This window comes from Neodiprion lecontei, chromosome 4 (assembly GCF_021901455.1).
Source record: "Neodiprion lecontei isolate iyNeoLeco1 chromosome 4, iyNeoLeco1.1, whole genome shotgun sequence".
Lineage (NCBI taxonomy): Eukaryota > Metazoa > Arthropoda > Insecta > Hymenoptera > Diprionidae > Neodiprion > Neodiprion lecontei.
Window position 1 is genome coordinate 37,463,085 of NC_060263.1, and position 12,162 is coordinate 37,475,246.

General features: G+C 39.2%; 2 protein-coding genes across 5 annotated transcripts in view; one reads left to right on the forward strand and one right to left on the reverse strand.

Annotated features, from left to right (window-relative positions):
* LOC107225483 (elongation of very long chain fatty acids protein AAEL008004) overlaps positions 1-7,522 on the forward strand; it is a 49,846-nt gene extending 42,324 nt beyond the window's left edge. For both annotated transcript variants that reach the window (XM_046737006.1, XM_046737005.1), the window contains exons 3-6: positions 576-847; positions 1,650-1,833; positions 2,927-3,042; positions 4,319-7,522. In XM_046737006.1, coding sequence (XP_046592962.1) covers positions 576-847; positions 1,650-1,833; positions 2,927-3,042; positions 4,319-4,513 — 767 coding nt within the window. In that variant the 3' untranslated portion in view covers positions 4,514-7,522. The remainder of the gene's footprint in view (positions 1-575; positions 848-1,649; positions 1,834-2,926; positions 3,043-4,318) is intronic.
* On the reverse strand, positions 6,647-11,171 carry LOC107225484 (elongation of very long chain fatty acids protein AAEL008004). 3 transcript variants are annotated; one of them, XM_015665967.2, is made up of 6 exons: positions 10,179-11,171; positions 8,849-9,039; positions 8,547-8,633; positions 8,419-8,475; positions 7,877-8,119; positions 6,647-7,781 (listed from the first exon to the last, which is right to left on the reverse strand). In XM_015665967.2, exons 1-6 carry the CDS (start codon positions 10,237-10,239, stop codon positions 7,623-7,625), a joined length of 798 nt encoding a protein of 265 aa, XP_015521453.1. In that variant the 5' UTR covers positions 10,240-11,171; the 3' UTR covers positions 6,647-7,622. The 3 variants fall into 3 exon arrangements, with proteins under 3 accessions (XP_015521453.1, XP_046592956.1, XP_046592957.1); XM_046737000.1 differs by lacking the exon at positions 10,179-11,171 and adding an exon at positions 9,875-10,169; XM_046737001.1 differs by lacking the exons at positions 6,647-7,781; positions 10,179-11,171 and adding exons at positions 8,210-8,292; positions 9,875-10,169 and having other exon boundaries at positions 7,945-8,119.
* Positions 11,172-12,162: the final 991 nt, after the last annotated feature.

The window sequence follows — 12,162 nt, forward strand, 5'->3', positions numbered from 1 at the left end:
CGAAAGAAACTCTTTGCAAAAATATAAGAAATTACACCTATTCATGAAATACAAGGCAGTGCGTTCAAATGTTTTAACTGCGTTTTGTGACTTTCAACCAAAGTTCACCACGAAATCCGTATCGCTAAGAAACCTGATATCCATCAACCGGAGGTAAAAAAATTCTGTGGTTTGCAGCCCGCAAGAGGTAGAAAAAAAAAAAAAAAAAAACGAAAACAAATAAATAAACAAATAAAAAAATGTACAAGATGTATAAAATTGTCGTACGCGTGAACGTTGTTGCAGAAGCATATTGTTTTCTTTCCAATCGATTTTAGATACTCGTGAAACGTGACCGTGAATTTTAAGAACACGTTGCTGGTGGAAGAAAGATAAAAAAAAAGAAAAAAAAAAAAAAAGTTTCAAGTGCGGAAATACTAATCGAGTCCGCATATCACGTGCTTCGGATCTTTTTCATCCTAGTTCGGGTTGCGTAATAAATTGATCAGCACTTTTCCACCTGTCAATTAAAAGATTATCTGCCGCAGGCTCATCACGTCAGACGGTCATGCGTTCAATTCTTTGATCTGTCCTAGATGTGAGGACAAAGGATTGGTTTCTGATGGGGTCGCCGGTCCCAGGCGCCAGCATAATGTTCGGCTACCTTTACTTCGTTCTCTCATGGGGCCCGAGGCACATGGAACACCGAAAGCCGTATCAGCTCAAGAATGTTCTCATTCTTTATAACTTGTTCCAAGTTATCCTCAGCATTTGGTTATTTTGCGAGGGTCTCGACGCCGCCTGGCTAACTAAATACAGCTGGAAGTGCGAGCCCGTAGATTTTTCAAACTCACCAGAAGCGCTCCGGGTCAGTTTTCACGTTAGATTGGAATCATTCCAGTATTATTACCCGCACTTTCTCTCCATATTTCTATCCACTTATTCACCTCGGCGTAATTAATAGTCAAGGTGACCAGTTACGTCGGTCGGCTTTGCCGAATGAGGAAGACTTTTTACCTGAGGACCGGTTGGAATTAGAAAAAAAAAAAAATATGCGTTAGTTTTTATTTTTATCATTCACGAATCGAGTTATTATGCAAATTTAATCAAATCACTGTACATTCGTTCTCTACTAACTCTTCATTATCGTTTTTCAATTGGTCTATTCAACGTTCTATAACGTTTTGTATAGAAAGGAAACGGTTAACTGCACTTACAATTCGGATACACGAAGATAATTGTGGAAATTGTTGTTTTTTTTTTTTTCGTTTTGTTCTGTTTTTGTTTGAATTCTAAACATCGTACGTGTGTATAATTTGACACGAATTAAAGCGACGATTTTCTTCACCGATAAAAAAGCAAAAAGTGAAGTACCTGAGAATAAACAAACGAAAATCAGACCTACGCACGAGTCGGAAAAATATTATCGATACGACGTTTCGTAAAATCTTTTTACGATTGATTTTCGTACGTACATTTGTTAATATATGAGCGTGTTATTCCGGCTGCAACGAATTCCTACCGGTTTTCTGTCTTTTCACTCTATCGTTCTTTTTTCTTTCTCTTTCGTCTCTTTTGCAAGTTGCGCATAATCGCTAAAAGTGAATTTAGGACGTAGAAGAATTCGAATCTCTCCGATCGACCTGATAGTAATAATAAACGATCCGCAGGTTGCTCGAGGCGTCTACATTTACTTCCTTGCGAAAATCTCCGAGCTCCTCGACACCGTCTTCTTCGTTTTGCGGAAGAAGGATCGACAGATAAGCTTCCTTCACATGTATCATCACACCGTCATGCCTCTCGTCGCTTGGGGAGCCACCAAGTATTATCCCGGCGGCCACGGGACCTTCATAGGTACGAAGAAAGGATAAGAAAGAAAAGAAAAAAAAATCTAAAGCGACCGCAAGATACGGTTGTAATATCGAATTTTTCAAAAGTGGAAAGTCTGAACAGCGTAACGCAGTGTCAAAATGTTATAATGAAAAAGCGAAGTGTGAAACGTGAAAACTTTGGAAAGGTCAGAGTCTAGTCGATTAGAAAGTCAAAATTTATAGCGAATTACATGAATAAATGAGAATGTATGATAGCGGGTTTCTAGAAAAAAAAAAAAAAAAAACATGAAACATTTTTCAAACACGCATCAAAATTTTGCTATAGCATCTCAAATAGAATATCTCAGCCAAATACGACCTTCTAATATTGATATTCAGAGGTGTCGATTTTATTTTTTCCATTTCTTATTTAAATAATGCGTAAGAAAAATCGAAAATTTGTTGAATTTTTTCCTTTCTCGCAAACGGCTTGACTCATAAGCTATCAAAACACAGATTCTTACGGGAAATTTCACGCTCTATAAAAAAGTAATGAGATGGAATTTTCCCAAATATAAACGGTTAAGAAATATTCAACAGATGACTCAATGTTTGTAGGCGAATATTTCTCAATCTGACAAAGTTAGGAAAATTGTATCTCAGTATTTTTTTTATAGAGCTTGAAATTCCCTATGAAAACCTGTACTTAGATAGTTTATAATTTTACAATTTTATTTTTTTTTTTTGTACGTATTATGTAACTTGTAAGTGAGAGAAGTAAAACAGGCACCTCTAAATATTAATATTAAGCGATCACATTTGGTTGAAATATTCTATTTGAAATTCTCTACCGAAATTTTCATGCGCGTTTGAAAAAAAATAATTTTCGTCTATTTCGAAACGCTCTAATGTATAAACAAGCTGAAATACACATAACGTGCATTGTGGAATTCTTTTATCTCCCTACAAGTCGAGTCGTCTGTATTTTAATCAATTTTATTTTTGATCTATTGCATTTTGCTCTGCACTTCTACGTGTCTATGACTCGTGTATCCGTTACCGATTTTCGCCACTTTTTAGTTGAGCTTCTTTGTTAATCAAATTCTTTTCTCCTTTTTCGTCCCATCTAATTTCAGGCATCATCAACACCTTCGTCCACATCGTCATGTACACCTACTACCTTCTGGCGGCGATGCTGCCGCAATATCAGGCCTACTTGTGGTGGAAGAAATACATCACCACCTTACAAATGGTACAATTTTCAATCGATTCTTGCCTTTGTCAACGCTTACAGATTTTTAGAGCAAATTTTTGCGCGCCATTTCTCTCTAGCTTGATCCTCTTTTTCTCGTCGAATTGATAAAGTCTAAATTACTTTCGCGAATAACGCAGTTTTTCGCATCATTCGAGGAGGCCATAATTTTACAAATCGCAAATCAAATATTCAATCAAAAGAGCTTGAATGACCGAAATGATTTTTTTCTAAGTAACGAGCAATCGATTCTCGGCTAGCTTAAATCCATGCCAATTTCTACTCAACATTTGAAATCGCGCGACAAACGTCGAAAATCATGGAAATCATTGTAAGTCTTGCGGTAAAGGTGAAATGGTTTCAACTCACTGAAATTTTATTAATTTTTTCTCCCCGATTTCCATTCATTTCCAACGATTCAACCCAGCGTTCCAAATAATTTCCAGTGTCTAGTTACGATTTTCCGTGATCAGCATGAAAATCGGTCAGAAAACTCGAAAATCATTGAAAAGCAGGCCTAAGTCTTGAACACTGAGAGAAATTTGTAGTTCCGGTTACCGCTCGGTCCTTAATTATTTTCATTTTTTACCACGATCGAAAAATATAGTTCCAGGTAGAAAATGAAAATTAGTTTACTGTTACCGGAAAGTCTAGTATCCGTTACTGTTCTTTCTCATTACGATCACTGTTGCTATATTTTCTTGCAACTGTTGCGAAAATTTAACGCTCGTGCAACGATAAAATGACGTTAAAGCCTTGTTCAACTAAAAAAGTAGAGTGAAACCTCAGAAACTGATTTCGCGTTGCGATAACCAAAAAACCATCGACGATAGCGCAAAATGTTTACGCGTACCTCGTTTTTCGTAATCCGAACAATATTCAAACAGTTTTTTTTTAACGATACCTGTTTTACTGAATTTTTCTAGTTACTGTAACAATTAAAATTTTTCTCAGTGAAGTCAGTGAAAATCGATTGATACGGTATAGAAATAAATTATAAAAATGCCTCGTAATCAATGCCACCCAATTTGAATAAAAGCATATTCTAAATCCAATGAAGCTTTCCTCGATTAGAATAAAATTTCAAGTCGCTTAATTTATGTTAGTTTTCACCGTGTTTTTCCTATTTTCATTTTTTTCACGCGCATGTGCTCTCAAAGTTGTTAAATGTCGTCATGAGGATTAACAACGATCGTTGCTGTTATTATTATTGTTATTATTACAGCAGTCGAGAGATTAAATTTTTCGCCCGTTGATATTCGTTCGTTATTCTCAGGGCCAGTTCTGCATCGCCTTCCTTCACAGCCTGCAGCTGCTGATCTACGACTGCGACTATCCGAAGTGGTCGCTGATGATCATTCTCCCGAATGTGACGTTCTTCTACTTACTGTTCGCGGACTTTTACAACAAGGCCTACGACAAGTCGAAGACATCGGAAACTGTGGCGAGTGCGAAGCTTCGCGAGGATTAAGAAAGTCGGAGGTTGACGAACAGCGGTAAAGTCCAGAATGGAAAAACGACGAAGGCCTGATCGAGTAACGACCCAGTTTTTGGCCATCCTTCAAAGGGAGACTGAAACGGCTTCGGGACTCCGAACGAAAACATTTATTTGGCGCAATGAACGGCTTTCTCGATTTCGAAATAAAATTGCCTTACACGTAGATCCGGCTTTTTGTATCCTACGAGGATGCCGAATGGCTGGATGAAAAAAAGACGGTTCAACTTATATCGATTGGTTTTGGCTCAACAAGTAGCGCATTTAGCGATCGTATTTCTGTACATAGGTGGATAATCTAAAAATCTAGTTGACACGTCAAGTAATTCAACGAAATTTAGCGTGTGATTTGTAAACGAAGTTCGGACTGCGATGATATTTGTACCAGGGCTTTGATGCTGTTATTCTTAAAAAAAATAATGCACAGAATTACAGTTCTCAAAATATATCGACGACTCGACGTTATTGGTTCGAATATTCGGTTCACAATTTTTTTTTTTTTTTCTAAGAAGCTGCGTTTACTGACTGAATATTCTCAGTTTGTTTTTGATGATATTTTTCATTTCTGTACGAATTTCTTATCTCTAGATTTTTAGATTCGCAAACCGGATAAGTAATCTTCCAGTTTACAAGGCTGAAATAGAATCAGGCAAAATTAGAAACGGTCCAATCTTTCCAAATGTATCTTCCAACTATCTCGATAAAAGCTTCACTGACGATGTTTCAAAGTGTGCAATTATTGCTCAAACAGATCGTATCTCAAATACGTATATATATATACGACTCGGTCGCAGAAAATGTATTCGCGAAATAATTATAATTGAATTTGTACATATAACAGGTTATAATACGTTTATCGTTGTTTACGAGTTTGTTAAGTTCTGCGCCAAGAATATGATAGAATATAATTTGATGCATCTGTCGCTTCCGAAATATAAGCGAGCAAACAATTTGAGAAGCTTGTATATAACACACAAATTGTACGATTAAATCGCGTTTAACGTACGTTGGATATATAGATTTAAAATATTTAACATGTTATTGCTGCCTGCAGAATGATTCAGCAAAATGATACGTCATCGATATGTGATGAAATTAATAAACGAGAAAAATTTCGCAGACAGTTAGGTACCGTTGAACTTGACGACAAAATTAGCGCACGTAGGCACTTGTTTTTGTTTTTGTGTCTTTTTTTGTTTTTTTCTTTCAAACGTCGAATATCGTAGGTACTCATAGATACTAGAAGGCACTCGGCGTGCATTTTACAGCTTTAAATATCTTTACGGAAGAGTTGATATCTTTACATATTATTATACATTAATGTAGGCATGTACCATATAATATAATACAATAAATGTATTATACATGAGAGTAATATATATATATATATAAACTATAAAATTAGTTGATCAATCGATTAATAAATTCACGATTCAGTCGCTAATTATTATGTATCGTATACACGGTAGGGTGATTCAAAAAAATCATTATTTTTTTCGAAAAAAATTGGTAGTGAAAAAACGATTTGAAATTACGAAAAAATAATGCCTGCACGCGGAAAAATTTTTTACTCGAGATTTCGAGGTAGCGCAAGTCGATTTTATGTATTTATTTAAGGTTTTTTTTTCGTAAAATTTAGATAAGACCATAATTGCCGGTGTAAATATATATTTTACGAAGAAACCACAGGATACCTTTTTTGTAGATTGATTAATTCTTGACAAAAAAGCTATCTTGTTAAATTTGACGTAATCCAATTTTCTCAATTTACTCGCCGAGTCTGGAAAAAATGCGTTCTTGAAAAATATCTCATGAAATACTGGATTATGTCAAGTTTAACAAGATAGCTTTTTTCGTTAAGAATAAATCAATCTACAAAAAAGGTATCTTGTGGTTTCTTCGTAAAATGTATATTTACACTGGCAATTATGATCTTATCTAAATTTTACGAAAAAAAAGCCTTAAATAAATACATAAAGTCGACTTGCGCTACCTCTAAATCTTGAGTAAAAAAATATTTCGCGTGGAGGCATTATTTTTTCGTCATTTCGAATCGTTTCTTCACTACCATTTTTTTTCGACAAATATAATGACTTTTTTGAATCATCCTAATACACAGTCAATCATTTCTTATCCGATAATTGGTGAACTGTATTAATTAGTCTTACTGTTAGTTCGGGTTGAAAATACGAACGAAATGAACAGAGAGAGAGAGAGAAGCTTTTCTAGCGACTGAATTTAAGGACGGGTTCGAATCTACAAGACGAGTGCGATTGTCTGTTTCGCGTTTACGTTAGCGTTAAATTGTTATAGTGTTAAATTTTGTATTATACAATGATTGTACGCATTGTGCGTGTAATTATCGGATTTAAATAAAACGTGTATTGACGAAAATTTTAAACGATACGATCAGTTTATTCATTCGAATTTTATGCTAGGTATTATATTACACGTATATGACTTGATTCATATATTCCATTAGATTACTTCTTAGAAATATTATTGCCATCAAATAAATAGATTAAGATCAAACTTAACGAATAATTAACGATACACACATCGGCTGATACGAACATTCGCATCTGTTTCATTTGAATCACATTTTTCATTGCAGTAGTTAGAATGCTCACGTTATAATTATAGCGTTGCAAAGATGTAAGAAGCGATTTTCCTTTTCGTCTCTTAAAACGACCTTGCTCGTTATAATTACCGTTCAGATCTTGCCTACCGATGATCCTGACTTATTAACCCCAAGTGAACACATCGAATGATGAATGAAAAATATTGAAATCGATTGGAAATTGTTTTCAAACAATTACAACGCTCTTTGAATTTCTTATGCGCATAACATATTCGACTTTTTACCCGATTATTGTTATATTTATATACGCGGACGGCTTGACGTATTATGCAATAAACTTACGACCTAGGCTTTGTACAATCTATTGAATAGCGGACCGTGTCCAACGGCATCGCGTGCCGCCCCTTTTCAGGCAAAAACATAACCGTTCACTGCAGAAATATGCATCGCAAGTAACGGTCCATCGATCTTCCATCGAAAGAAGTCACTGCAAAAGTGAACAATCTAAGCCGTCTTCTTCGTGTAAGATTTTCTGTAAAAGTCGCTGAATAGGTAAATGAATATCGTGACGTTAGTCGCAAAGAAGTAAGTCAGAGCCTTTGGTAGCTTGCAGTCTATCGCCAGGAGGTAAGTAAGGTAGCAAAGCATCACGCCGAACTGAATCTGGAAACGACAATGGAGAAAAAGGTGATTGACAACGATCCGTTACCGGTGCGGCTACACCTCGGAGATCACGATCGACGCCGAAATTGACTCACCAGCTGCATCCAGGTCATGTACTTCTTCCACCAGAGGTACTTCCGGTAGGCTGGACCCAGCGCCGCGATCAGGTAGTAGGAGTACATGACAACGTGGACCAAGGAGTTGAGGAAACCGATGACTATGCCCTGCTCACCCGGCAGCAGCTTCAGGTAGCACCAGGAGAACAGCGCGGTTATGGTGTGATGATATACGTGGAGGAAGGTCACCTGGTTCTGCTTCTTACGGAGGACGAAGAAGACCTGGAAGAAAAATTCGGTCATATTTACAGACCTTGAAGTTGCAGGTGAAAGCCTGGAAGGTTGAATTTCGCTGCCCAAAGTGAAACGAACGTTTTGCAAAGTTCAGTTGGCGCAGAACGGTACAGATGTGACTTTGGATCCAGGCCAGGTGTTCTTCCCGGTAATGTTATTGTCTGCAGTTTGCGAGTTTAGAGGCAGTTTAGAATGTGGCACTTAAGTGGCTACGGTGCTCGTAAAATACATCGTCCGTTATGTATTCCGGAGGTGCTTGAACGTGGATGAGAAAAAAATACACTCACGGTATCGAGGAGCTCGGTGATCTTGGCAAAGAAGTACCACCAGGCACCAGTCGAGAGCTAAAACCATGAGAATAAACGTCAGTGGAACATAGAAACAGTCGACGAGAATGACCTGAGTTGATAGTTACCGCAAGCTGAAGCGGGTTGTTCACCACTTTTTCATCGTGGCTGCATCCTTCAACGATAATCAACTGCAACAGGTCGACTTGGAACGTCTGCGGAAATACAAACACAAGTTACACGAGTTGCGTAGTGAACTAATGATGAAAAAATCTCTGTTTCTGCTTCTCACTCCTTTTTGTTTCGCCTTAGTGAATAGGTAGAATACGGCGAGAAGAAGAAAGAAATGGAGACTAGAACGGACTCGAATTTGCGTAAATTACAACCTCTCTCGCATACATTCACCGGTCATTACTCATGTCTGTCTCACCAGGGAACACAGCCACAGGCTGAAGATCACTTGAGCACCGTTGTAGAGGATCATGAGATTTTTAAGCTCGTACGCCGGCCGGCTCGCCATGATCTTCGGGCCCACCTTCAGAACGAAGGTCAGATACAAGGCAAGGATGCCAAGGATCGGACCCGGGGACCCCATCAGAAGCCACGTGTCTACCATTGGATCTGGAAGGACGTTTCATTCGGTAACAATGAGCAAACGGCGACAATGGACAAATGGAAAGGTGGTCTTCTGACTTCTTGTTCTTTTCTCTTATCTTTGTCGTCGGAGAATTCACCCGAGAAGTAACGTTAAGACACGAGAGATGCCATCTCGGCACGCTTTACTAGTCGAACGTTGCGTACGCACAGCGATTACCGAATAAGTATAAGTGAAAATCAACCACGTACACGGATGTGTGAAGCAAATTAGTGATTGATGACGGGTTCCCTGAACTTGAAACTCACGTTGCTTAGGTCACTTATGCAATGAAAAAAGAACGTTCTCAGGTACATCCGGATATCTGGCACGTTTGCTCAATAAATTTTGGCTAAATGGGATTCCTCTTTTGCATGCACTCGAGAAAGTCGGACGTTTGTGTTCAAAGGATATTCCATCGATCCTGGATATATCGACGGTCAGGATAGAAACGAAAACGAGAAGAAGCAGACCATCCGGATTGGGCAAATAGAAATGGAAACGAAATCAAACTAAATGAAGATGCGGTAGAGAAGAATGGGGCAAAGTCTGATGGGACTAGAAGAAAAAGGAGGCTATTCGCTAATTTCCATTCAGGACTAAGCCACGGTTATTCGAAATTCTGGGACTGCAATTTTTTGCTCCATATGAAAATTAGATGGATTTTCATTGGTGATCCGTGCTGGAGTTCCACCGTTATAACCTTGCCTACCGTACGTGACAAGCGAAAATTGATGAGAAAGCGAAAGTGAAATAATTCGATACCGCTTCGTGACGTAACGTGAATATTACTATAACCGACACGGTTATCGTTATAATTACTCGAGCTGGTTGTGGGCCGGTGTGGCGCGACACGAAAAAAACATATGTCGATATGAGGATAGACGGTAGCCGTGAAGGTGACGGAGTGGCGACTGCACCGTGTGCAACAATTGCAATAAGTGGAACAATTAAGTCCAAGCAAACTCCATGCGTCGGACAAGAATGTGCTTATACTGGTGGAACGCGATAATTGGTAATTAAGAACGGGCAGGTCGGAACTACGTGACTGACGGGTAATCGACAGTACGAGTAACGTTGGAGAGCAAGGAGCGTGATAAGACGGACTGATCATTGCGGTACTCACCCTTATTCGATTCGAGTATGTCATTGTAGTTGCTGACCACCATGCGTATCAGGCTCGCCATTTCGATGGTACCGCGGTACTTGGTCAAATGGTCACCTGGACAAATGGACTCCCAAGTCGACGATGACTCTGAAGAGTCGGTCCAAGCAGCGTGGCTTTGTCCGGGTGTTAAATTATTCCGAATGTCAGAGACTGGGATGATCCTATTTTCCGAAAGTCCGTCGATGACTCCAAGTTCAGTACATCCTCGACAAGGACGGCTAGGCTTTCAGGTCTCTGGCTGCACTCGCTCACCTTCTCACCACAACGGTCTGACCGACAATGAATGACGCGCTGCTCAAGTACTTCGAACCACAATCGGGGGGTGATGGCGGATGCTTGCCTAGCTAACTATGGTACGTCTGACCCAAAAATCTGTTTGCCGGGTGGCTATATAGCCCGCGGAACCGCGGCTCGGCCAATCGCTGGTCAATCCAAGGCCCAAGGATAAGCGGTCTCGACCATCGATCTTTGAACCGATTGGGGCCATCCCTGGGACTCATCTAGCAGATTTGTCAAAGCTGGGAAGTGACTGACGAATAATCGCGGTTTCCAAAACTAGACAACGCGTCGTTTGTCTAAAAATGGTTATATTTCTCATATCGATTCGAATGTTTTTGTCTTTTTGAATAAATCAAGTCGTCCGGTGACCCTTCGGGTTTTTACCGCAAAATCACGAAATTTTTTGTAAACGGGCTGATTTCTCAGATATTTGGGATTTCCGAGATGTTGTGATCACGCTGGGAAATTTCGTTGCTCGAAGGTCTCTCTACCACTGGGATTTTTTCCATTGCTCACACGCCTCGGCCCCTTGAAGCGGACTCGTCTTATGGCCGCAGCGAGAGTACGATAGACGGGCCCCAAAAGTTCGCCGATTAACTAAACATCCGGTTACTTTCCCCGAGATTTTCGGACGATTTATCGACGGTTTAAACGTCTCTGACACCTTTCAGGTTACAGCTGGGAAGCAGCGGCTAGCAAGGCCGACTTTTATATGAAATCGGCGACTGAACGGGAGGCGAAATGTTTCGGAGACCTTGACATTTGGTGGTCAATGTTTGTGGTTCGAAAATATCGAACGACTTGAGAAAGAGTTGGGTAAAAAAAAAAAAAAAGAAATAAAAAACTACGTTTCGGAAAAGATTTGAAAGTTGCGAAAATCTTCCGTTCTATTCCACACGCCGACGGCACTCCAGGATATCGCTCGCTCTGATCGTTGTCCAAATATACGCATTAGGTAACTGTGTGAATACCTGACGGTACGTAAAATTGCTCAAAGAATGCGTAATATTGACAATGGGACAACAATCACCGATGCGAACGTAAACATTTCGGCGAGCAGAGGAAGTGAAATTAGAATTCATTATTGCGTCTAGTCCACTGATTTCGACAATTTTCGTACCAGTAAAAATATGCGACATTTTGAACGACGCCAGGGTGACTGAAACTTATTGCGGTCAAGATCGGTCCTTGATCATTCCGCGACACGGTGCCGAATCATATTGCGTATAATTTGAAATTCAAAAACTATCCACCGCATTGCGATTGTAACTCTCACGTGTTATGTCACGGAATACGATTAGGCTGGCAAATAAATTCTGTGAATATTGATGTTTCGCACGCTGTGCGGTTTTCGTGTCTGGCGAAAAGTCGTTTGGCAGGGAAAACTTCGTTTCTTTTTTTGGCAAATTAATTGCTCGAAAGCGTTTTCAATGTTTTGTATTTTTCTGTGATCAACGATCTTTATACAAATACGACGCGTGATCTGGAACCAAAATATCAACGACTATGATGGATTGATTATACCTGCGTATAAGATACATTCGTGTCATTCATTATCTAGATGAAGATTAGAGTACTCGTATATAAATTTATCTATATAAGAGGTAACATAGTCGCATCCCATGCATTTAACTTTATAAAAGAAAAGGTTATTGTAATTTTC

Coding starts and splice junctions, on each gene's coding strand:
- LOC107225484 (XM_046737000.1), bottom strand. CDS start 10,166: ATGATCAGTCCGTCTTATCACGCTCCTTGCTCTCCAACGTTACTCGTA. Junction 8,120..8,418: donor TCACCGAGCTCCTCGATACC/GTGAGTGTATTT, acceptor TTTTTCTTCCAG/GTCTTCTTCGTCCTCCGTAA. Junction 7,782..7,876: donor ACATGACCTGGATGCAGCTG/GTGAGTCAATTT, acceptor TGTCGTTTCCAG/ATTCAGTTCGGCGTGATGCT.